This window comes from Hyposmocoma kahamanoa, unplaced genomic scaffold, assembly GCF_003589595.1.
Source record: "Hyposmocoma kahamanoa isolate Upper Pololo Valley unplaced genomic scaffold, ASM358959v1 232, whole genome shotgun sequence".
NCBI classification, from domain to species: Eukaryota; Metazoa; Arthropoda; class Insecta; order Lepidoptera; family Cosmopterigidae; genus Hyposmocoma; species Hyposmocoma kahamanoa.
The window spans coordinates 10,519,105-10,546,442 of record NW_020653750.1 but is presented as its reverse complement, the minus strand read 5'-3'; the positions used below and the strand labels follow the sequence as shown (position 1 = coordinate 10,546,442).

The following is a 27,338-nucleotide window of genomic DNA, read 5'->3' as shown; positions in this document are numbered from 1 at the left end:
GTGCAATGTTACCTAAATTGAAAACTAAAAGGATCTCTATTTAGCACAAAACGTCCAATGAATCTGTGAGATGTGCAAACGTTGATAAAGAAAAAAATTCGTAAACTTTTGTTATTGTTTCAACATTTATTCACACAAGCACAAATCAATACAATGTTAACATTAGTTCCTGTGTAAGTGCAATACAAACTATATTAATCAAGTATGTCATATTGAAAGGCCTGGTCTGTCTCCAGAAGAGCCCTCACGTACATCACCAAGGAGCCTAGCGCCATTGCAGAGGTCAGGGAATTGCACGTACCGCCCTCTGACGTTGCTACTTTCTTCACACGATACTCCTCCTGTTACAATTAATTTATAAAACTGCAGGTATTTAATATGCTTTGGAGTATTCTACCAACCTAAATTTGACGACTTCGGCTGCTCAGCGGTTGATACCAATTTGAGTAATGATTTTTTTCTAAATTTGGTCTTTGGCTTTGGTCTGGGAGTTTTGGGTACTACTCAAGGAGTTAATTTCTGTGCTTTGGTACTCAAAGTACAGGAAATTCCATAATTTGACGCCAGGTAAGAGTGCTGGTGCGTTGTTTCTTCGCAACGCATGGAGTGCCACACCAGGAACGCGGTTTCGCAACCGCTTACTTACGCTTGCACAACAACATTCCTCCCCACTTCGTCTTCTGGCTCCTTGTCCGTACCGCACCCGTTGCGTCGCCGTGCGCCGTTTCAGCGCACCATTTTAAAGTAAGCCACCATTGAAAAGTAAGTACCTACATAGTTTATTCTAGTGCTCATAGATTGTTATGTTCTATCATTCACTCATTATAGTGTCTGACTTTTACTAATGTAATTTAGATAATCTATGAAGATATGGTTAATAAAAACCGGAAGTAAGTAAAAATATCGGGAATAATAAATTAGCAACGTAGATACAATTTTCATAATGTTATAAAGATTTGCCTCGTTTTTGTACACAAGTATTTTAAATTGTTTTTGAACATATGTCTTTAGTTTTTGTTGTACATTTGAGTGTTTACATACATACATGTACATAAACGACATATAGCACGTATCTCACATACTGGATTGCTCCTTATCATTAAGAAACATGCCGTATTCAGTTTTGCTTTGAAAATGTAAAAAAAGATAGACATAATGTGTAGAGTGCGTAAAAAATTTTGATAAGGCGAACAGGGAAAGTTTCAAAATCGACGAACAGAAACTTGTTAGTCGATTTTGAAATTTTCCCTGTTCCCTGTTTCACCAAAACTTACAAACATGTAATAAAATAAACAAATATGCCTAATATTTGTTTATTTTCATCACATACGTTACTCTGATCCCAAAATAAGTAGCCAAAATACTTGTGTTTTTTTTTTTTTTTTTTTGTTTTTTTTTTTTGTTGCGTCTCGACAAAATGACTGCACCGCGCCTGATGGAAAGTGCGAATACAGTCCAGAGATGAGAGTAACGGATGGAAAACACAAATATCTTCACTCCGTCACTATCATTTTGCCGGTCTGGCCAAATGCACTGGATGTACACCAACTGATCCCTGAACGCGATTCGCAAAAGCGTTTCACTGTGGAGGGTTTTCCGCCGTGTGTACTGTGGTCGCTATCCAGTCGGCACAGAGCCTACCACAATGCTAAGCAGATGGACACTTGTGACGCCCTCGGTCGCCTCTTACGACCCCCACGGGCATGTATGGGGAGGCGACAATGTATTCTTAAGCCGTCGCCCCACGGCTGTTATGGAGATAGGAAACAACGACGGTACCACAAACACCCAGGCCTGAGACAATATAGAAAAGTTAGTTTTGTTATACATTGATCCGGCCGGGGATCGAACCCGGGACCTCAAAGGTGGCGACTCCATAAAAACCGGTGCGCAAGCTCACGAATGTCGTGTGTGATGATTTTTTTATGATATCAAATGACAGGATAAACAAGTCGAGCGCCTGTTGGAAAGGAATATCGCCTACTCGTAACAATTGCAACGCCACTCAGAGTTTCGAATCTCGAGATCTGAAGGGTTCTGCTTTATTTTTGCTATTTGTACATATTAGTTGTTTTTTTTATAAAACTCATAAAAGTTACCGTTCTGAAGGTAAGAACGAATGTAGTGTGATCTGAGTGATTGATTAAAAGTGTAACTCTTCAGTTAGCCTCAAAGACGCGTGATATAATTACATATCGTCGCTTTACTTTCACAAACTCGTATCTTAGAGCACAAAGTTACTGAAACGCAAAAAAATGGATTATATACCAATTACAAATTTTGCACGCTGATTTTACATCATATTTCCTTCATGTTCACGTGTGTGAATATGTGTGTGTGTGAATAGATAAAAGCCTGTGTAGGCTTTTATCTATTTTTTAAGTAATGCAACCAAATTAACACCCTTGATAAGAAATGTAAAAAATAGAAAGTTTTGCCATCTGCTGACTAATTACTCTTTACAAGATACGAGTTTGAGAAAGTTAAGAATCGAATGAAAATTTTGATTTTTTTTTTTGTAACAGCGATTTTTTTTATTTTCCGCCTCTCAAGCAGAGGCCTCGGGTTCGAATATGCGGTTTTCATAAAGAAAAACGCCATGAAGAAACCTGCCCGTTGAAGAATGCTCACAATCACAACCCTCAGAAAGCGTGTGAAGTCACCAACCCGCATTGAGTCAGCGTAACGGACTATGGCTAAACCCTCACTTGAGAGGAGACTCGTGCACAGCAGTGGGACATAGAAATGGGTTGATGTTGATTTGATTTTTTTTATCAAATGAATTCCCTTCTTTGTACATAAAGATGAAAAAAAAATGTTCATAAATAAAATTGAATCTAAAAAACTTAGTATTGAACGTAATACCTCTCGGTCAGCTGAGCTCGGATTCGACGCTGAGCTAATGAAACCGGTTAACTTGAGAAAAGGCTGCCTGTCGTCTGCATAGCACCCTTTGGGCTCCTGCCAGGATAAGATCTTGTTCATCCAACGGGGCTTGATAAACTCGCCATAGCCTTGAGACGCACAATAGTTAACTGAAAAATTTGTATATTTTACAACATTTTGAAACGTCAGTCGGTCGACAGGTGTCTTTTGTTTTCTCAGTAACAAACTTGATACTTCCAATGACCTTAATTTTGTGGTTATTTTCTGTTATTTTTGTAAACGGCCATATTTATTCACTAACAACATGCTCCCCGAATTTTGTGAAAAAAAGAAACAAAATTTTAAAAAAAAACAAAACACGAATTTTGTGAAAAAAAATAAAGAAACAAAAAACAAAATAACAGGTAAAGTTGGCGTAGTGTTCATTGCAAGTATCGAGCTAAAGAATGTATCCTTAATTCACTTGATTTAGTGAAATAGTCCTTAAAGTAGAATCTGGTGACTAGAATAGAAAATTATCAAAAATGCACAAAAACATCATAACTTTTAAACTATCGATTTTCAGAATTGGATGTTTATCTTAAATGAGTAATTACGATGTAATCCACCTGAAAGTAAGAATTTTGTACCACTCGGCATGAGCCATATTGAATGATTCAATTCAACTTCAATGATTTGGAAAAACCGTGATTGTAAAAATTAACTAACAAAAGATGTGCATCCGACATCATCATCACTTTCAATCAGCTGAGATGGACGTCAAAGGTCAAATGCGCACTTAATTAGGCCACGGAGGCAGTTGAATATTAATATCTTTAGTAATATGATAGTATATTACTAAAGTAATATAGTATTTGAAAGAGGTATAATTTAAGTAATTAAAATGCTAACTACAAACATTACTGCGTCTACTACATTTTACACCATATTTTTATCTTCGTCCTGAAAAATTACATAAAAACCACATAAGAGGTATTCACTCTAAGACGACTATATACGGGTTATTTTTAAAATACTAACAATCTCACAGGGCTATATTCCTAACATCGTATACAACAACTTTTGTTCCTCGACTTTGCACAAAACATAATAAATTTACCAAAAATAAAATTAAGTTTTTGTTGTACTATCTGGCACTATTTAGAGTGATTACATACTTCGACTGTTAATACACTTGCGATTTATAGGCGAATTCAAACGCGCGACTGCATCGATACAAACGCGCTATTGCATCGATACAAACGCGCGATTGATCGCATTAGCATCGCTGCTAAAGTTGCGCCTGTGTGTAACCACTCTTAGATCTGTGTTTGGAAGTAAGTTCAAATAGTCCTCCGCGACTCCTACCGTCAATACCGCTATTTTAGGTTATTACTGTTTAGAGCCATCTATTTAAATGTATTTGTTTTTGTATGAAAGTAAAATCTAATGAATTAATAAAAGTCATTGTTTATGATGTTACTAATTTAAGGGGTTGTCAGTATTTTAAAAATAATTCTGTATATGTAAAATTAAATACTCAGCAAAGTATTAAAAATTATTAACTTACTTTGCTGCATAAACAAGGTGTTAGTACCAGCAGGATGATTCCAATTCTCCAAAGATTTCGTTTCTTTATAGATCTGTATGCACAGCTTGTAAATATGTGCGTTTATATCTACATTGTCCATGCATTCGAAGATCCTCGCCAACATGGCTGCGCGGAGGCGACTGGTCTGTTGATGAGCAAGTCCTGAGCCCTTCATGATTTGCATAGTGCATTCTGGTGACAGCTCGCAGGCCCCATCTGATTGTGTCGTTTGTACTTCCATAGCTGATATTAATAGCTGCATTGTACACGCGTCTGTAAATCAATTATCGAAATCTACGGGGCTAGCACGACAGGACGCGACTTCCTCGAGACCGACATAAAGCGCGACATACTGCTATTGTCGTATAAAGATCTCGCGCGCTATGTAGCTCTCACGCAAGTTGCACCCTGTCGTGCTAACCCTACTGTATATTGAATCGTCCCTTGGTATGATACAAGTCACACAGATCATACGTCAAACGTGCTTTTACCACTCGAACGTCATAAAAATAATACGAACTCCATGAAACAAATGATGTATACTTCGTTTCAATCCATTTTGAATAAAAAGTAAACAAACAAGTCACTGACCCGACCATAGACGGTTTAGTGATGTCCAATTGTAACGTCAACTACAAATCGATTAATTAATTGAATGAATCGATTTGTTCAATTGAGTATATTTGAGCATATTTAAAATTTCAATTTAAATCCTCCTTGAAATCCTTACACTTTGATACTCGTTCGATTGCGATTGAAATATTCGATTTAATAATCGATTACTAAACTTTGATTGATTGAACCGAATGTTTTTTTTCGAACAGCACTATGCAACCATAGGCAAGTCGTAGAAGTATAGATGAATACCCCATCCTCAACCTCACTTTTGGACTACCATTTTTCAAATACGATTTTACGATGCTATCCAAATGAATATTGTTGGAAAAAGTGATGATATATCAAGTCGAAATCTTCGAAATATACGTGAAAGTGTTACTTATTCGATTTATTGAGTGATTGCTTTAGAATTTTAACCAAACAGGTTTGTTTACTTTTTGTTCAAAATGGATTGGAACAGACTATATATGTGAAATTTTATGACACTCGTATTTAAGCATAAAAATTATCGGCCAATCTCGTTTATCAAAACTTTAAGCGACTCTCCTGAAAAGTTATGATATTTTGCGGATGTGGGTGTGGGCTCATTATACAGAATAAGTTAAGAGTCTATACAACCTCAAATGGCTTTCGTTATTTCCGTATAACAATGAAAGTGTTGAATCAATCACTTTGGAGAATATATAATAAGATTGAGAAGATTCCTAAAAATTTTCACGAAAGAAAAAAACACAAACTTACTTCGAAATTACATAGATAAACAGGGTATACTTAAACCAATGATTGTTTTATATCAACTGAACTAAATAGAAGGCCTTATACTATACGATATACATTTCAAATGGCTTTAATTTCGTTTGTAATTTTTTTTTTATTTCTAAAATAAAGCCTGTGTCCCTGTCGCTTGACTTCTTCTTTATTTCATAGGTAAGCATTATTACACTTGAAATCGGCATTTTGCTTTGGGGTATTGCCGCCGCTATCAATAGAATCTTTGTCCTGCACAAAAGTGCCGTTAGGTCAATTTACAATCTGCGCCCACTAGCGTGACAGTACATCTATGGAAATGTAATTTATGTTAAGAGGAATAATAATCACTTTATGAAAAATAGTGACAGACATAATATTAATACGAGGAACAAAAAATAAACTAGCTGTTCTTGATAGTCGTCTTCACAAAGTGACAAATTCATTTAAGGAGCAATGTATACGCTTCTATAACAAGATTCTGGTTGACATACAAAATTTGCCATTCACGAGGTTTGAAACTATAGTGAAACACAAACTTTATACTAAAGTTTATTATACAACTTCTGCGTACTTGGATGTCAAAAATCCGTGGTATTAACCCGTTTAGCTCATGGAGGTAGTCTCGATGTCTGATATTTGAAAATATAATATATATATATACATATATATACATATCCGCTCACGCGATACATGCAGCCGTAGACGCATACCACACCTAGAGGTGCCGGTGATGATTTTATACCGATTTATCGGATATCGAAGTTATAACAGGTAAAAGAACTAATATTAATTGCTATTTCGGTAACTACTCTAGCAAACCATAAAGTTTTTAATGCCTGGGTCTGTCATTTAAAAAAATAAACTACTTCAAAAATACGTCACGACAATCGTGTGTTATTAAATGTGTTATTGTTTGGGCTGGTGATTTCGGTGTTTATTTATTGAAAACATACCGTAAGTAGCGTTTTTTAAGTTTACCCTGAATATAAATGTTTATAAAGTATACCTTAAGGAGTAATTTCATGGTAAACATTAGAACCACTCAAACGGAATATTATCATATTTATCCAAGTACACCAAAAATTTCATTAGTGCTTTTTAAGTGCAGGATTTGCTGTGTATCAATTTTTGGTTTCTAACCACAATGTTTGTAACCGTCTCTCTAATATTGGGTAATGTAAATTTCACACAATTTGCTTTTTTCTCATTAAGGTGCAGATTATTAACAGCAAACCAATCAACTACTTTAGATATAAGGGGGTGCGCGAGACGCGGTATCGCTAACTGACGTGTTTACGTTTCGCACGTGAATTATTGTGAATTAGCTGTGCAAATGTTAAGTTATTATGCTGCAAATGTATTTCAAAAGTTAACTAAAACTGCGATTTGTTGAGTGGTACATTTGAAATAGTCGAACATTCTGTGGATTTGCCAAAAACTTTAGATTTACGTGTGTTGTGAAGTATTAACTGTGTGGTGAGAACTTGAACTCGTGTCATTGACCGGTCGTTAGTTCATTAACCCGGTGTGACGTCTATCAGTTACACTCCGTACGCATTAGGTTAACAATTTCGCAACGTTGTATTGTGGCGCGCTGGCTCAACGGTCTCGGCTCTTGAATGCAGAGCAAAACTGAGTGTGTGATATACGGTTCGGTTCCCGACCGCTTAGAACTCTTTTTTTATTTTTTTACCCTGTGTCTGGGTTCATATTTCAGTGAACAGAAATAATATTTCAAGTTTTTTTTAAATTTTTTTATTTTAAACATTTACACATTCTTTTCTTAAAATAATTGAATGATGTCTGATAGCTGCAATTGTTATGGATGCCGGCAACCAATTAAAGATAGACTTTATTTGTGCTGCGGTATCTGTCGTGAGAACTTTGACATATGGTGTGCCGGTGTGTCCGAGCAGCGGTTTTTTAATACGTTAACTGCTGAACATAGATCTGTTTGGAAGTGTGCGATTTGTTTTGGTAAACAACCCAAAATCGGCAATACTAATACTCCGGTGCGACAATCAAAGCGAAGATGGACTGACGATTCGTCGAAAAGCGGAAATTGTTGACAGTCCACCAGATCAGATGGATGTCTCTTTACTGGATGCTACGATGAACATCTCAGGCCACGATGCGACTACAAATGCGTCGCATGCTACAAGTGCTCTGGTAGCGGAAATGCATCTGTTTAGGGAGGAGCTGACGGCAACTAGATATCTTATGGCCACTCTAAACGACGCAATGAGCAAACTGGCAGCGAGGATGGACGCCTGTGAAAATCGGGTGGGCAAACTCGATGACCGCATTACAGCCCTGAAGCAACGTGCTGAAAGCAAACCGGCAGGCGCTGACGCCTCACTACTTACCATCGTTGAACAGCTTAAAGCGGAACTAAATGAGCGTGATCAGGAGCTGCTGCAGAATGACATCGAGGTCTCGTGCGTTCCCGAACAAAAGGTTGAAAGCTTGCAATATATGCTCATTACCCTTGCAAATAAATTAGACGTCAATCTGGGTGAGCAGGAGATCGTGAGTGCCATGCGAGTGGAACGTCCTCCGGAAGAGGCAGATGTGCTGGCGACGTCTACTGCACGTCTGAAGCTGATTGTGGTACGGCTAGCGCGTCGCACAGTACGGGATCACATGTTGCAAGCAGCTCGTGTTCGCCGAGGTGCTATCACAGAGGGTATAGGGCTGTCCGGCCCGCCGCGCCGATTCTACATCAACGAGCGACTGACCCGCACCCCCTATTGGTGCGGGGTATTCCATCTGGCTCGCGAGGCGGCTGGGCGCCTCAACTGGCGCTACGTATGGTCACGCGACGGTCGGGTATTTGCATGTCAGCATCAGGGCAGTGACGCGCCACGGCGTCGCCTCCGAACCGAGGCTGATATTTGCCGTGTTTTTGGAATTGAAACGATTAGTGACAATAAAAAAATCTATATATTTTTTTACATTAATTATTCTCACAGACCATAATAATTAATTTGTATAGGATTGTAACACTAATAATGCTCATTTTGCATACATGTAAAATCATTCAAAATTTCATTTCATTTTTTTATTTCATTTTTACTTATTTGCTTTTGTTTTGCTTTTTATGTAATCAACGTACGATTTTCTTATATGAATTGTCTTCGTTACGAGTATTTTTGTGTAGTGGGGTGTGCTGTATCAGTGCAATGCTGCTCATTGTGAATCGTATTTTCTTGGTAGTAACTTATTTATCAATCTGCATTTATTTATTTACATACATTTTATTAACACTGAATAATATAACATTTTTAATTTTTATCTGCAATATATTTACGAAACATATTGTTACTCATTTAACCTTTACTAATGTTAACATATTGTACAGTCTATACAAACGTTACTTGTATACATTTTACTCACATATGAGTAACTTAAATCATGTCATTGCTTACCCATTTAAAATGTAATCAATGGCTCCTAAAAATAAACTGGCTCCCTTAATACAGGGCAAGATAATTTTCTTGTTGCAATGGATCGTTTCGATGCCGATATAGTTGCTATTAATGAGACATGGCTGGGAACTGGGCAGGAGGCGTGTGCGCCTGCGCCCCCGGGCTACCGACTACGTCGTGCACCGCGTCCGCAGCATATGCGAGATGAACGTGGTGGGGGAGTAGGGTTTTATGTAAAGGATGATGTTCGCGTTAGTTACCTTAAAAATCCCAATGATTCTATAGAGCAGATGTGGCTGACTACTAAAAGTAATAGCTACACCTTAGTGATAGGTACTGCGTACAGGCTTGAATCACAGTGGTTGAATGTGGATATCACTGACTCAGCCTCTAGGTTTTCCCACTATGAATATTTAATTCTTATGAGCGATTTTAATTTTAACATGCTACAACAAAGAGACGGTGAGACTATGAAGTTAGATCAGTTTCTGCGTTGTGTGGATTTGAGACAAGTTTGTATCTGTAGAAATGTATCAAGAAATGTATCTGAACCTACTCACTTCACTGCAGCCTCGGAGATGCTAATTGACGTTGTGTTCACCAATTGTACGGTTCGTGAAGGCTTGGTCAGAAACATCACTGGACCATTCGGGCACTCAATGATAAATGTTACATTGACGCTAAAAAAGGCTAAGATATATGCCAGAGCTATCACATACAGATCCTTGCAGAATATAAATTTAGACAGTTTTAATAGCGACCTAAACTCCATAGACTGGGAATCTGTAGGTAATGAACCGACTGTTGATGCTATGGTTACTAAATTTAATACACTGCTGATGGAACTATTTGATAGGCAAGCTCCCTATAAAACTCTGCATATGAAAAGTCCCAATTCCCTGCTTTGGATCACTGACACGCTTAAATTTATGATGCAGTTACGTAACGTAACAGATATGATATGCGGTACTACAGGGATCTTAAAAATCTAGTAGAAACGAGTATTTATTATTAAAAACGTGCTTATTTTAATAATTGTATTAATTGTAATGTAAAAGATAATGTTAAGTTATGGAACAATTAAAAAAAAAATTCATAGATCCAAGTAAAAATGAATACCTGCCTGACTATTTCAGTGACCCCAATAAGACCAATGATCACTTTTTGAATGTCCTTGTGCATGATGAAGTGGCTGTTCGTTTAGAGAGAAATAAATTCGAAACTGCTACTTTTGGGGCTAGTTCCTTAACTCTTCAACCTGTATCAGAACTGAACATCTCAAAATACATAATGTCTGTTAAGTCTAATGCAATGGGGTGTGACAATATTAGCCGTGACATAATTATATTAACGTTACCAACAACTTTGTCGATAATCACTACGATTGTGAACAAATCCATTCTGACAGGTAGGATTCCTAGACTGTGGAAGGAAGCACTGGTCACTCCACTACCTAAAATTGAAATCCCAGTGAACTGAAAGATCTTAGGCCTATTAGTGTACTGCCTTTTCTTTCCAAAATTTTGGAAAAGGCAGTATACATCAGCGTCTATGTCATGTAGATAAGAGCAATATCCTTCCTTCTCGTCAGTCGGGTTTCCGAAGGGGTCGTGCCACGGTTACTGCTTTGCTGGACGTAACTGACAATATACTAGCGGCACAGGACGCTGGCCGCTGGCCAAAAGAGAAAGAATTGTACATTCTTTCTCTTTTGGACTTCTCTCGAGCTTTTGACAGCATTTGTGTTCCTCTTTTGCTTTCAAAATTAGTCTACTACGGACTGGACTCACAGGCGGTACAGTGGTTCGGTGATTATCTTAGTGACCGACACCAGTCTGTGAACTCAAAAAACGCGACGGCGTTGGCATGGTCCCCGATTCGCAACCTGTTCATCGTGGAGTTCTTCAGGGTTCCATACTAGGTCCTCTTCGATTTATTATATACAGTGTTGATTTGATCCAAATAATAAAACACAGTAAATTCCATATATACGCTGACGATGTTCAGTTACATATCTCTGAAGTGCCTGCAAGAATATCAGATGCGTTACAGCTGCTCAACGAGGACCTAAGCGCGATAGATGAATGGTCAGTCAGAAACGCGCTTGCACTAAGCCCTAATAAGTCGAAGTTTATGGTGCTTGGATCAAACGTTCCGATTAAGAAATTTTTAAATAAGTCACCAGTAGTTAGTATTCTAGGTCAAAATATTTCCCTAGTTCACGAAGCTAGAAATCTAGGTGTTCTGTTAGACAGCAAACTACGTTTTGAAAGACGCATAGAGCATCTTGTTAGGAGCTGTTTCTATAGATTGAAAGTGTTGTATAAAATTAGAAACTTATTATCCGAGAGAGTGAGGATCACTGTATGCGAATCACTGGTGTTATCTCGTCTCAATTACGCAGATCTTGTTTATGGCCCTCGACTATTATACAAAACAAGTCGCTTAATACAACGCGTGCAGAATGCATGTTGTAGATTTGAAATTCAATTTCAAATTCATTTCAATAACAATTTCATTTTTGATGTTCCGCCTAAGAGTCATATCACGCCTTTTCTAAACAATGCCTGTATACTCAATATGGAATCTCGCAGACAGTTACATATCGCCTCTTTAATGTTTGATATTGTTAAATTCAAAAATCCCGAATATCTTATTTCAAAATTACAATTTCTCCATTTTTATAAACTACACGACCATAAGCCCAGATCATTACGCGCCCCACTAAGCGTACAGCGACATCGAACAGCAGCGTTCACCGGCAGTTTTCGCTACCACGCAACAAGGTGTTGGAATAATATCCCACCACCTTTAAGACTTTTAAAATCTAAATGCACTTTCAAGGCAAAGGTAAAGGCACTTATTCTAGACTCTCAAAAAAAGGGTATTCCACAGCGCATTGCTTAGGTAGCGAAAATTGCCTACATAGCATTGTGTAATAGCAACATACCTATTTATAATCAAATTGACTTTTGTATAATAATCTCATTTAATTCAATTTATAATAATAATAATAATAATTCATTTATTGCATGTCACATACATAGCTAATTTAAGATGTTAAATTTGGCGTTGGGCAGATAACATGTGACGCCCTGCAAGGGCATGGCAACTGCAGAAAACCGAGTTCATACTTATAATTACAGAATACGTCGTTTATAATATTACAATAGCTACATTATTAATTTTTACAATGTCATTCTTTACTTTACTAGTCTTGTTACTATATTGAATTAAACTTATACATTTAATAGTTATTAATTAATTAATTATAATAAAATTAATCATCTTATCGAGTCGTCAGAGATAAAAAGAGAAAATGAAATAACAATAATAATCTTTTAAACAGTAATAAATAAAATATATATTGATTATGAATTCTTATTCTAATTATTAATTAAGTTACCTAAAGGTCAAATCATTTAATCATTTAATCTGGTTGTCAAAAAATTCTTTTAAATTATAATAAGGTTTATTGAGGAGGATTGTTTTCAATGCCTTACAAAATTGTGTCAATCTTTCCAGGTTTTTTATACTATTTGGTATGTGGTTGTAAATTCTGATCAACATATTTGGGGGGCCAGAGGCAACTAATTCCATCCTGGGAAAGGGTACTCTAAGTTTATTTAGGTTTCGGTCGTGTCTCTTATTATTATTATTTAGGGGTGAGAAGAGTTGAGGGTGCTTTCTGACGAATTTACATGACTCGAGAATATAGATGGAGGTAAGTGTCAGTATTTGGTTCTTGACGAAGTGAGGTCGACAGGATACCATTTGGTCAATATTACTTATTATTCTTACACACTTCTTTTGCAGTAAGAACACTTTACCTACATCACTAGAGTTCCCCCACAAAATGACACCGTACGATAGTACGGAATATGCATATGCATAGTAAGAAGCAAGGGCGGTCCTAAAGTCCGTAACACGTTTGAGATGCTGGACAGCATAGACAAAAGAGTTTAATTTATTTAATACCTTCTGAATATGCTGCTTCCAGTTCAAATGCGTGTCTAGAATAACTCCCAACATTGGAGCAGTGTTCACAGATTCTAATTCGGTATTATCGTAGTTATATGATATTTGCAATGCTGTTCTCTGATGAGGTCTGAATTCAATAATTTTTGTTTTATTTAGGTTTAGTTCCAAATTATGGTATTCAAGCCAGTTTACAATTTTGCCTAGTGTTACGCTTAATTTTGTTTCTAAATCTCTACTGTTGCAACATGGGATTAGGACGGAGATGTCGTCAGCAAAAAGTATACACTGATCATCCAGTATATTTGGAAGATTATTTATATAAATAAGGAACAAAATGCATCCCAAAACGCTACCCTGTGGAATAGAGCCAGTAACAAGAACCCTATCAGATCTAGTCAGAGTGATCCTGCCGGTCTCAAGATTGGTATTTTCTATTTCTACATATTGGAAGCGGTTGTGTAGGTATGATTTGAACCAGTTGTGGGCTATTCCTCTAATTCCAGTTTGGTACAGCTTATGTAATAGGATCTCGTAACAAACTCTTTCGCAAGCTTTACTCATATCGAGTAAGAGCCCGACTGCAAATTTTTTGTTGTTTAGTTCTTGTAATATATTTGTTACAAATTTATAAGTTGCTAAAGTAGTGGAGTGAAACTTTCGAAATCCATGTTGGCTCTCATGAAAAATTTTAAATTTTTCAAAAAAAGAATTCAAACGTTTTATCATAGCCGATTCGAATATTTTGGCTGAGGTTGGTAATAGGGCAATAGGACGGTAATTAACAATATCGGTAGTGTCTCCCTTTTTATGGACAGGTTTTATTACTGATATTTTAAGGGCATCGGGGAAAATACCCTCGGAGAAAGATTGGTTTACTAATATAGTGTAGGGAACTGTTAATAGATCAGCGCATTTTTTTACCAAAATGGGGGGTAGTTCGTCGATGCCAAAAGAAGTTTTATTTTTAAGGTTTTTTATTATTTTATTGATTTCTACAGGTTCCACGGGGCTCAGAAAAAAAGTATTTTGAATTATATTTGTTGGACATGTTCTCATTGAATTGTAAGAGTCAAAGTGTGAATTGCCGATAGATGAAAAAAACCTGTTGAACATGTTTGCAACTAGTTTAGTTTATAATTTGGTTATATTATTAACATAGTTAAATCAAGTCTAAAAAAAAATATTATTTATTATGTTTATATTATCTTTCGTATTTATTTAGTTACGACATTATTATTTGTTTAATTTATACAACATGAAAATGGCGTCAGCTAGCTGGTTATCGTATCAGCGGAATCCTCTAGGTTATAGCTGAAAATCAGCGGTTTGCTCCTGAGTAAACACCGACGCTGAGCTATGGCCTTTTTGCGCTGCTACAGCACATATACATAACTGGGTGTTCGGCAGTGCTGCGACTCTGCTGTTTTTTTTTCTTCTTTTCTTTTATTGTATTACATATTTTTCTGTTATGTATGTGTATTCGTAGATCCAAATAACCGTTTTATCTATCTATCTATCTATCTATATAGTATTGTTCACATCGTCGTAGGAACACTGGTGGCTTTTAACTTTAAATAATAATGAAGTATAATAATAATTACCACGAAGCAACAAATTATAATACAAATTTAATTACAGATAATAGCGACATCTCTAGCCAGGGTTGGTAACTGGGTTACCTAACTGGGTGACGAAACACTTTCATAGATTTCTCATAGATGGCGCTACGGCTAAAAAGTCGTTGAAAATCAAATACAAAGATCCGACAAACAAACACATAGAAAAATTCGAAAGGTCCGCTGGTTCGTTCCGTGGCTTAGTTGGCATAGCGTCTGGCACGGTTTGCTAGAAGACGTCGGTTCGTTCACTTTTAATTATAATTTATATTTATTAAATATCACGATGTAAAATTTTTCTATGCGTCTGTCTGTATGTGCCATCACAGCTTCCAAACGGATCAACTTATCTCAAAGCGGCATTATTTAGGTATACATACTACACACTTTCCATCAGGTGAGATAGAGGTCAAACACGCATTTATATTTTTTATGAAAAAAAAAGAAATGGGACCTGTAAAATCAGAATAGTCCGTATTACAATGCAATAAAAATTCACAATAAACTACCCGAGTACCTAAGAAGTGACACAAAACAAGTTTCACTAAAAGCCGGCCTGCCACGCATTTGTCCCAGGTTCGATTCCCGGGCCGGGAGAAATATTTGTATGGCCTTCACTTATTTCTCTCGTGAATTTGGGTGTAAATGTGGTTGTCTAAGTATGTGTTCATGGCACCCGCGACATAGGGTTTCCCTAGTGCGGGAATATGTTGAGTGTGTGCGTTACTAATTGACAAACGCATTTTTTTTATAACATCAAGTGGCGGGACAAACAAGTCGTGCGCGTGATGGTAAGCTACATGCCTGTCCATAACAGTTACAGTGCCACTCAGAGCTTTAAATTACAAAGATCTGAGGGGCACTACCACTGCGCCCGTCACCCTCAGACATAAGTTGACAAGTCCCACTTGCCTGTGATTTCACCAGCACCCTTATCCTTCAAAACCAGATCACAGTAATGCTGACATTACTGATTGGCAGCAGAAATAGATAAGGTGGCGGTACCACCCTGAACGAACTCTGTCACAAGGAGCTCTACTGCAATCAAAAATCCATCCAAAATCCAAAAAATTGTTTCATTTCCGCAGTTTTCTTTTCAAATTATTATAATCGTACCCGGCAGTCGTTGCTATATCAAAATTATTTTCTTCTACAAGTACAAGGTGACGGGAACCGGAGTTTCGCCGATTTTAATGTCTATATTAGCGAACTAAAAAACGGCCTCCTATGTATTCAACCGTATCGAGATACCATTGAAAGGTATTGTTTGGAAGTAGAAATTTTCGTGTTCAATGGAACAATAGTTGAAGTTGTGATGAAATTACTTTAATTGTGTTTGCTTAAGTATTTATTACCTTACTATTATATTAAACCAACCGCAACCGGAGCAAATGCGTTTGTGAGGCGAATTACCTGAGAAATAGTATTTATTTTGTAGCAGTAGACCTCCTTGTGAAAGAGAAGTACTGCCACCTTACCTATTTCTGTCGCCAAGCAGTAGGTAATGGGAGCATTACTGCATTCCAGTTTAGAAGGTTAATGGCGCTGGTGAAATTACAGGCACATGGGACTTAGCAGCTTATGTCTCAGGGGACGGACGCAGTAGCAGTGCCCCTCAAATATTTGTGATTTAAAAGCTCTTATGTCATTGTATTAGTGTCATTTAACAACAGGCGCATGACTTGTTAATCCCGTCGCTTAGAATCATAAAAAAATTTACTAAACACTGCATTTCAAGAAAGATCAGTTAGTTTCAGCATGGACAATAATTTGTTTAATACAATTTGCTATAAAGCCGCAAATTCCGAACGGCGGCGCGTACAGCGGACCGTTCAAGATTTATGCGTACATTGTGTCTTGTGTTTGTTACATCCAAAAATAGATACATGTTTGCGCGCAATGTACGCGCAAACCTTGATCGCTTCGCGTCACGCACCGCCCCGTTCCGAATTTGCGGCCTGACAGTACCACCGCAATAAGGCGAAGTTTTTTTAAATGAATATTTACAAGCCCAATTTAAAAGATTACTTGCAAAGAGTTTTATTATGTTTGGAATTAATTGTGAAATCTTTAATATAATAATTAAGTAAAGGAAATTAAATAAAAATATTTTGTAAATTGATAGAAATGTTATTAATTTCCTTTAATAATGTTATAAATTACGAGAAATTACGAGTGTTTTACGTATTGTACCCTTGGTATATAAAAGGTCACATCTTACATCATCACAAAATTACAAAATTTCAGGAACGAGGTTTAAATATTCTATAAACGAAATTGGTCGTCGACTTTTTTATATTTAAATAGAAAAGTTATAAAATTTCACATACTTATACATAATGTGTTTCATGCAGTTCGTATTATTTTTATTATAAAAGCATTTTTGACGTGTCCAATATTTTTGGAAAGTCTGAAAGAGCGATTTTAATTTTGACAAATAAAATTTTTGTAATTTAAATTGATAATTTAAAAAAAAAAAATTAATTGTTTCTTTAAAAGTTCAAGTGTTTTGGCCGATGTTATGGAATTAACTCCATCTGACGTTGGTTTCTGCCACCACGGCGAAATCTAGACACAAATTCAAATATTGTTATAAATAAAAACAGGCCGTCAGCACAGACTAAGGGTCCTGTAAAGGGCTGGAAACGTTGGTTTGTTCGAAAAAAAAACAAATTTAATGTTATTTAGATCCGAAAAAAAAAAACCAAAAAGTGAATTCTGTCTATGTCATATCTAGATGCAGGATGGATAAGTCATAATTCTTACATCCATGTTTTTGTTTGTTGCGTGTGAATGCCGGCCGCATCGTGCAACTACCTTCATCGGAACTAATTGCAGATAAATTCAACTCAAAACGTATGATTTTAATTTTTGTCTACCTACATTATTTTTCTTAATACGCAGTGAATGGTGATGGTTGGTGGTAAGATCTTAAATTTTCTCTGTAAGTGAATTTATATTCTTAAGAAAAATAAATATTCTTTAACCACAAAAATCCCTGTAAGTACTAACTACCCTGGACTAACTCTTTCACAAGTAGCTCTACTGCTACCAAAATATATCATATTATATTTTAATAGCGATATCATGTTATACAGTCAAATAATCATTTACTATTCTAATAAAACTTACCGGCGGCTTTTCGACTGGGCATCTTGGTCCTGGCCTCTTGCACGTACTGTTCGAATTCAAACCGGTAGGGCTTTTGGGTGCCCATCGTACCCAGAGTGATCGGTTCCAGCATGGCTGCCAGTACTTCCATATTCTCCATTATTGCCTTAGCAACTGTTACAAAAACAATAGACAATCGGACAATAATCAGAAAAAATCTTAAATGTACTGAGAAAGAATGTTACTATAACAAAAAGTATCAATAAATAAATATTTTTGAGACATAATAATGTTCGGACTCTGAAATCAATAAATAATTTCATATTTGTATGCAGTTGTTTTAACGATGAACTTAATATTTACACTAAATTCTCCTAATAAACCGTCTATGAATATTATAAAATAAAAATAAAACGAATCAGTAAAGTTATGGTTTTGTTTTTTTTTTTTTTTGATATGGCAATTATAACACCTAATCTGCTGGTGAATTATAATAATAATAATAACGCATACACTCAACACAGCCCCGCACTAGGGAAACACTGTGTCGCGGGTGCCATGGACACACATAGACAACCACAAATTACACCCAAACTCACGAGAGAAATAAATGTAGGTCGTACAAATATTTCTCCCGACGCGGGAATTGAACCTGTGACCTCCGCGTGGCAGTCCAGCATGAAAACCGTTCGGCCACGGAATGGAATTGGATACAATTCATCACAATATGGGACCGTTTTACGAATTGCAAGGAACTCTGTAAATGAATTGCTTTTAGCAGAATTGCACGATTTGGCCTTTTTAGGCACCCAGGACATCAGATGAATATTTACTTAATTACAAACCCGAAAAAGGCAGCTGGCAAAAAAGAAATGTCAAGCCGTTTAAGTGGAAACAAAATAAATATTTCTATAATGACTGAGATCAACACACTAAATGGAAAAAGAACTGAAGATCCTTCAGCAGTTGTACCTATGTTCATCATCAAGCATGGACCATCAAACGAAGAACCATTCCTATTCAATCAACGCTAATTAAGCCATTAAAAAATCCTTCGAGAACTTTGAGTCCATGCATTTGGACTAATAGACGAATAATTGGAAAGAAACTTTTAATTTGATCGAGTCATTGACCTACCAACCGAGTATTACTTATTTGACATTAATTGTTCCGGACAGATGTCGGACAAAGGAGACGAATAAAGAATCATAACTGTATAATATGAAACTTGTAACTAATGATACCATTATTTCTATATTTGTATTAATTTTGGTGAAATTATAGGCATATGGGACTTGTCAACTTATGTCTCAGGGACAAAACTAGCAGTGCCACTCCGATCTTTGCGTTTTAAATCTCTATGTGGCACTACAACTGTTAAGGACAGGCGTGTAGCATACCACTACTTATTCGTTTCGTCACTTGATATCATAAAAGAAAATTAGTAAAAAAAAAATCTACATTGTGTGTTTAAAGTTACCTACACGATTGAAGACTACCTATTTAACTAAAGATTACATAACGAATCATCTCGATATAACAAATAAGTATCCAATCAGTTATATCACAAATTAACTTATAGCTATTAAACCAAACACATAATAGCTATATTAAGCACGGCTGACGTTTTAAAGCAGTTAGCTAACAGTGCACCTGTGCTGAGATAGGACAGGACTTGTAGTAATACACTTACTTTCACATATCATACACAATCACTGTACACAGGTTAGGAATGATTCATAAACCACTCGTTGGGTGTAGTATAATTTGGTAGAAGGGGCCGCTTTCCGCAAATCGATGTCATAGCAACTTTCGCATGCCTTTCGTTTGGTAACAAACGCTGTAATTGTTTTGAAGTAAAAAGTGTTAATATCTTTCCAATTTAATCTTAGCGTATTTTTTGTCGTTATGTCGTTAGCTTGAACTTTAATTTCGCTAACTGTTGACAAATAAGTTATTACTATATCAAGAAAACTTGACGAACTCGGTGCCTGAACGGTTTGCACTGTGGACACTGTATGAGGAAGTCACGGGTTTGATTCCCGGTAGAACCAATTTAGGAAACAAATTTTTCTAAACCGTTTCTAGTCTTTCTCTCCAGAAAGATCTCATGGACCTCGGTGCTTGTGGGTGGAGGGAGCGGGCTTTGAAACTTGAGACGTGACAGAATCTAGTGTCTCTAGTCTGGGTGTTCTGGGAAGTGCCTCAGAGTGAGTTCCGTTGCTGTGGTACTCTTAATACAGGGAATTCCTTAATTGAGACCAGGCAATTGGTATGATTGTCTGACACATTACTGGTACATTACAAAGTACAAAGTGTAAAAAAATCAAAGATTGCAATAGTGCAATACCTAGTTCGTGGATAATTTTCAAGTTAGTTTTTTAGTAGCAGCAGAGCTCCTTGTGAAAGGGTAGTACTGCCACCTTACCTATTTCTATCGCCAAGCAGTAATGCCAGCATTACTGTGTTCCGGTTCTGAAGGGCATGGGTGCTCGTGAAATTACAGACACATGGGACTTGTCAACTTATGTATGTCTTAGGGCGACGGGCGCAGTGGCTCAGATCTTTGCAATTTAAAGCACTAAGTGGTACTATAACTGTTATGGACAGGCATGTAGCTTACCAAAAAAACTTAAAAAAACCTAATTTTGGTGGCAAAGTTTATTATTTAAGTATTCGGGTATTCAGGATACAACACGCGAAAATTAAATAACACTTCATGATAATAATGAGTTTGTGACACTTTTGTTACGCAGCTAGCACCACAATCACAAAGTGTCTTTCCGTCTTGTGTTCTTTTTAGAAAGAAAGAAGAAAGAAGGAAAAGTAATTTATTTTGCTGTTTGTGTTTTAATTTGATGTATTTTTTATATTGTTTTTTTGTTTTGTTTCGTTTTTTTTCTTTTGTGTTGTCATCTAAATCAAATATATTTATTGTTTTCTTTCTTTCTATAATGCTCTGTAATACTTAAATAATAAAAATTGACAATGAAATTAGGTAGAGAACACTAAGTTTAAATTTTTATTGAATTGAATTATTTTTTGTGAAATTATTCTTTTAATTATTTCCACTGGTTTGTTATAATTATTAATACAAAGATCCAACACTCAGAAAAAATTTCTTCGATCCGGCCGGATTCAAACCGACGTCTTCCAGCTTACAGTGCCAGACGCTATACCAACTAAGCAACGGAACAACTAGCGGACCTCACGAATTTTTCCCTGTGCTTGCGTCGTATCTTTGTATTTGTTTTTTTCAACGACTTTTTAGTCGTAGCGCCATCTATGACAAATCTATGAAAGTTTTATCACCCAGTTAGATATCTTTACTATATATTTTTTCGTTTATTATGTTTATTATTTAGGTTATTATGTTTTGTAGTTTTTAGTTGGCATATAATATACTGGCACGGCAAGCTGGAAGACGTCGGTTCGAATCCGGCCGGATCGAAGGAATTTTTCTGAGTGTTGGATCTTGGTATTAATAATTATAGAGAACACTAAGCTAAAAATTACCATCATACATCAAAATTACTTAAAATCGTATAGAGTGTGTAGCGATCGATTAAGTAATTGAGTCTCCTTCACAGTGTTGCAGTGGACAACTTAAAGTTGCAACACTAGACACGTGAACTGATTTTAAGAACGACGAATTTCACAACTATCAAGGAGACCGCATTGTGATCTCTTGATTTATTGCGAGTTTTATTATACGCAAGTAAAATAATAAAGTAAAAAAGTAAATAAAATAATAAAAAATTACAAATTTTCAGAAGAGAGTTTTAAACATTATACAAACGAAATTCTTTACATCGTCATCATCATTTAGTAGCAGTAGAGCTCCTTGTGACAGAGTTCGTCCAGAGACGTACTGCGACCTTACCTATTTCTGCCGCCAAGTAGTAATGTGAGCATTACTGCGTTTCGGTTTTGAAGGGTGAGGGTACTGATGAAATTAAGGCATATGAGACTTGTTAACTTATGTCCCAGGGCGACGGGCGAAAGTGACAGTGCTCCTCAGATCTTTGTGATTTAAAGCACTAAGTGGCACTGCAAATGTTATGGACAGGCGTGTCGCTTAAAACAAAAACATCATCATCAACCCATTTATACGACTCACTGCTGGGCACGGATCTCCTCTCCGGCGAGGGTTTAGGCCAGAACCTTCTTCGACGTGCAGGTTTCACCACGATGTTTTCCTTCACCGGAAAGCTCATGGTAAAAAGCAAATTAAATTTCGTAATCGAACTTGAGACCTCTGTGTGAGAGTCAGGCATGGTAATCGTACGGCCACGGCCACGGAGGCAGTTTGAATATCATGATTTTTTTTTTAATATTTAGCTACGGAACGAGTCATTGAATCTTAGGATTTTCTTTTTGTGCCTGTTGCAGACCTTTGTTTTTTGTTTAACGACTTTTTATCATAACGCCATCTGTGAAACATATATGAAAGCTTTTTCTCTGTAGCTCTGTTAGGAGAGCGATAACCCAATATCAATAATAACTTGCTTATGCTTAGAAATCACTAAATATTTTGCACAGATAATAAAAGATTGTTGACCAAAGTTTAAAATACCAATAAAAATTTAACAAAAGTTTATTAAAGGTTATTTATTTCATTTTAATTTCGCTACGTGCATGAATTTAAGGCAAGCAGCCGCCAGTACAATCGTACTTTCTAAAAGATTACATAAAGTTTAGTCTTTTAACCTTCATAATTAAATAAAAAAGACAAAGTGAACTCGCATCCTTGGAGAAACAAGGTCACATCTGCAAAACTGGCAACTTTTTGGAGAGGATTAAAGACTCTACCAAGAAATTAGTGGATAACTTTTTATGCTTAAATGGGAGGTTTATACATTTTTTAAATCTACATAATTTAATTACCAGTAGAGCTCTTTGTGGAAGAGTTCGTCCAGGGAAGTACTGCCACCGTACATATTTTTGCGTTCTGATTTTGAAGGGTAACGGTGCTGGTGAAATTACATGCACATGGGACTTGTCAACTTCTTCCTTTTGTCAACGTCTCAGGGTGACGGCGCAGTGGCATGGCCCCTCAAATCTTTGCGATTTAAAAGCTTGAGTGGCACTGCCACTGCTATGGACAGACGTGTCGCTTACCACCAGACGACGACTTGTTCGTCCCGTCATTTATTACATTAATAATAAAAAAAGGTCACTGATTGTCTTCGATTTTTTTTAATAACGCAGACACTCATAGACCCGCAGTAGGGAACATCCTTATCGCGGGTGCCATGGACACATAGACGTTATTTCACAGACGTATAAATAAATGTAGGCCATGCATTGACTTACAAATAAATGGACGACGGGTTTAATACAAAACCCACGAAAAAAATGTCTCAAGTCGACCTATTTAAACGTAGTGACATGTAAAGGAATATGTAAAAGCTAAAACGTTGAATTTAAATTGTAATGTCATCGCAGTACTGTCTAATTTTGCTTGCTTCGCTGTCAGTCGAACAAACGAAGACTAAAGCGTGAATGACGCTCTGTATACGATTTTAACGCCCTATAAGTTCGGACACTTTTTAGCGTGGACCCGACGTCCATATAATTGTAAGTCAATGAGGCCATGCAAATAATTCTCCCGGCCCGAGAATCGAACCCGGTACCTCTACGTGGCAGTCCAGAATGGTAGCCGTTCGGCCATGGACGCGATTGAATTGATTTTTATTACTTTACATCAAACATCAAACTTAATAAAAAAGAACTTTTTTTCATATAACAACAAGAAACTAACTAATTTACTAGTCGCTATAATTAATGCAGTGACGAATCTATTCAAGCTTAAGATGAAGCGGTGAGGAAAGGTGGTGATTTAGATTCCACTGGTCACATGTGGCTTTTATAAGCTACGAATCACTAATTTTTTTTTTTTTTTTTTTTTTATACATGACAGGCAAATGACTCCACTCCACCAGATGTTAAGTGGAAAGTGGTATCCAAACGCGAAGGAACCTAGTGCAGCGATGAAATCCTCACTGCACTAGCCACCTCCACCCTGCCTGCCTACAATATGCCTCTTCACGCCTCGTTTGAAGGACCCCATATCATAAGAGGGAGGGAAGACATGTGACAATTATTTTAGTTCATGCCAAATTGGCTTCCATTTTAAAATACATACCATATTGATAATCCTTGCTGCGAAACACGAACTTCGAAAGGTCAGTGTTATTTTTGATACGGTCCATGCGCCGCGTCAGATTCTGCAGATTCTCCTTCAACTTTGGCGGCACCGCCTTGTCTAGCTCGTTTATTGTGTACTCCAGCTGCCCTGTTAAATCATAATTTATTTATTTACTATTACATTTCAAAAGCACTATAAACAAAACATTCTAGATACCATAAACTTAAAACTATTTTTTTCCGTATGCCGCTCATTCGTCCTACAAAAACATTTCTATTTGTAGTGTGTGTGCTGCTGCGGCTGCGTGTTAATATTCCTCTTAGTGTGCGTTAGACTCGTTAATAAATGGTGTCACTAAACCTTAATCCTTGTATATACATCCCACCGCTGAACACGACTCTCTTCTGATAAATTTAATACTAAATATTAAGTTAGTATGTATGTTCTTATTTTTTCTAAGTGATTTATTAAGAATTTCTCATCGAATCTTCATCATTTTAAAAGTTTTAGTAGCAGTAGAGCACTGTGTGAAACATTTCGTCAAAAGTACTGCCACCTTACCTATTTCTGTCGCCAGGCAGTATGGTGGTGAAATTACAGGGACATGAGTCTTGTCAACTTATGTCTCAGGATGTCGGGCGCAGTGGCACTGCAACTGTTATTGACAGGCGTATCGCTTACCAACAGGCGCACGACTAGTTCGTCCCGTCACTTAGTATTACAAAAAAAGTTAAAAGTTACGTGTGTATTATAATATAAATTATTGAATTGCTCACGTTTCATAATACCGTTATATCTACGAACACTTTGTAATACGATAAATACATTCAAAACTGTCAGTCATTATTTTACTTCACCTCAACCCCGAGTATATTATATAATGTAATTAATATCCTAGAGGTCATAATCACTCGACCTTATTGCATTTAGAAATGTACCTAGTGAAAGTCCAATGTTATTGCAAAACTGAGAAGACGATATTGACTAATATGTCATTGGTAACATTCAGGAAAAGCTACATTAGGGTGAGATTTGAGGGGAATAAATTGATGTCAATTTTTGTGATACCAAATTCCGGGATGAACAAGTCGTGCGCCTGGTGGTAAGCGACACGCCTGTCCATAATAGTTGCAATTCCACTAAGAGCTTAATTCGGAATAGATCTGAGGGGAACTGCCATAGCGCCCGTCACCCTTAGACATAAGTTGATAATTCCCATGTGCATGTAATTTCACCAGCTCCCTTACCCTTTAAAACCGGAACAATGATGTTCTTCAGCATGGCAGTACTTCCCTGGATAAACTCTTTCACGATGAGCTCGACTGTTACGAAATGATCAATTATCTGGCGATTGTAGTGGGACACTGTTGCAGGTTAATAAAAGAAATCTTGGACCTCATGAATGAGTAAAAGTAGTGTGTGAAGAAATATTCGACTCACTGATGGGTACGGGTCTGATCTAAGGCGAGAGTTCAGGCAAATTTTAGCGTTGCCAATACGGACTTGGACAAATATAAATTCTAAACCTACGTATATTTACCTGTGTTTAAGATATTTTTACCTAAACACGTGTGATTTTTCGTAATTACTTTATCCTATGTTTGTTTGGAAAGAGAAGTGGTAATTCTACAAGGTCCTATTATCAAAACATAATATATATATAATTCCATTGAAAAACCAGCTTTACAGCCTAACCTCGGCTGGTGCTTTTGCTGGGTGGATCCTTCTGCGTATGCCGCAGCTGCACTCATGACAGTATATGGAATTGGGTTGACTGTTTGTAATTTTATGCTCGGATACATAGTCACAGACAGGGAATTTTGTTCCTGGACTGTACGCATAATAAAAGATGGCGAAAAGCGCTTAGTACGCCTTAAAAGAATATCGAGTAAGTAGGAATTATATCCTGGCGTACGTTCGGACTCCCGATGGTAAAAGAGGGAGTCCAAACGAGAGGGGAGTGATAAGCTGATGGTGCTCATTGTCATAGGCACACTGTGTTTAAAGTATATTTTGTAGAAAACCGACATACAGGCAACTTTGCGGTGGGCTAAACTATGTATAGTCTTTTTTTTTCAAGATGGTGTAAAATGACAGTTCTTTGCGCAAAAATGTTGACCGCTTGCAAACATATAGTCGTCGAAAAAGTATTATATCGACTATCGACTGAATGTTGAATACGCTGATGTAATAAATAACCGAACTTGTTTCATTTGAATCATCATCTGCCAATTATTCGTCCAACTGGTGGCCACAGGTTCATTTGAATTGTTAATTTCTGAAAATTCATACATACACCAAATTTTGCCGTAAGTGCATAAAAAATTCAAATAAAAGACTTATTTTAAAGTTTTTCATTTGAATTTAATATACATAATGAAATCCGTCTATCGTTATTACAATGTGTATGACTAAAAATTAATTTCGATATTAGTAGACTAACAATCAAAATAAGAATAAAGAATGCAATAACGCAATTAGTAATCATTAGAACGTCGTAACATTTACAATTCAGACATTTTTGGCAAAATTGTACCTACTTTCACAATCTATCGATAAAATTGTCGACAACAACTACATGACTATTTAAAATTTATCGAGTTCTTAGGTTTTCGCGATCGTTACACATACGAAATGAAACAGTTTTTCCGGATTAAAAAAAAGAGTGTTTTGCATTAATATTAGACTTAACTGGTTGGTGACTGTATCACCTCAGTCAACCGTGACCATGTGACCTGTAAAGGGCCCGAAACGTAGGTTTGTTTGAAAAAGAGTAGTTTCATTTCCTATATTTAAAAATTTTACGAAAACTGGCAACCCTGCAAATGTAATTTTACTCCATCTTCAAAAAATACAGACTATAGTGTAGATTCAAGCTTATCGTCAGTAATAAGTCTTCCAACTCTGTGTGCAGTAAAATTCTATATACTTACTATTCTATACGTCTATTCACATTCTATTCTACATTATATACCATCCTCTTACATACCTCTGGCAAGCCCCAAAGCGATGTACCATTCCGGGTCTTTCGAAGGCTTTTTCTCATAATATTCCAGCAACTTGTCCAACGTGATTGATATCCTATACACTTTAGGAACGTTATAAATGAAGTCCTGAGTATCAAAATAGGGGTATATCGCCGCGACTGGCGTTAGTATAGCTAACAAGGCAATAATGTTTGCATACATTCTGAATTGCACTGACCGTAAAAGGAGCGCAACGTAATA

The 27,338-nt window shown here is 36.7% G+C and overlaps 1 protein-coding gene across 1 annotated transcript; it reads right to left on the bottom strand.

Annotated features, from left to right (window-relative positions):
• Positions 1-114: 114 nt before the first annotated feature.
• Positions 115-27,299, bottom strand: LOC113228666 (UPF0764 protein C16orf89 homolog). The gene is made up of 6 exons (XM_026462022.1): positions 27,101-27,299; positions 24,109-24,258; positions 17,982-18,134; positions 4,436-4,729; positions 2,866-3,035; positions 115-341 (listed from the first exon to the last, which is right to left on the bottom strand). Exons 1-6 carry the CDS (start codon positions 27,297-27,299, stop codon positions 195-197), a joined length of 1,113 nt encoding a protein of 370 aa, XP_026317807.1. The 3' UTR covers positions 115-194.
• Between the last annotated feature and the right edge of the window lie 39 nt (positions 27,300-27,338).

What these genes read in the sequence shown, in the direction of transcription:
- LOC113228666 (XM_026462022.1), bottom strand. Translation starts at nt 27,299, where the DNA reads ATGTATGCAAACATTATTGCCTTGTTAGCTATACTAACGCCAGTCGCG. An exon ending in CGCTTTGGGGCTTGCCAGAG is followed by an intron (nt 24,259 to 27,100) that starts GTATGTAAGAGG and finishes ATGATTTAACAG; the next exon opens with GGCAGCTGGAGTACACAATA. An exon ending in GCCCAGTCGAAAAGCCGCCG is followed by an intron (nt 4,730 to 17,981) that starts GTAAGTTTTATT and finishes ATTGATTTACAG; the next exon opens with ACGCGTGTACAATGCAGCTA.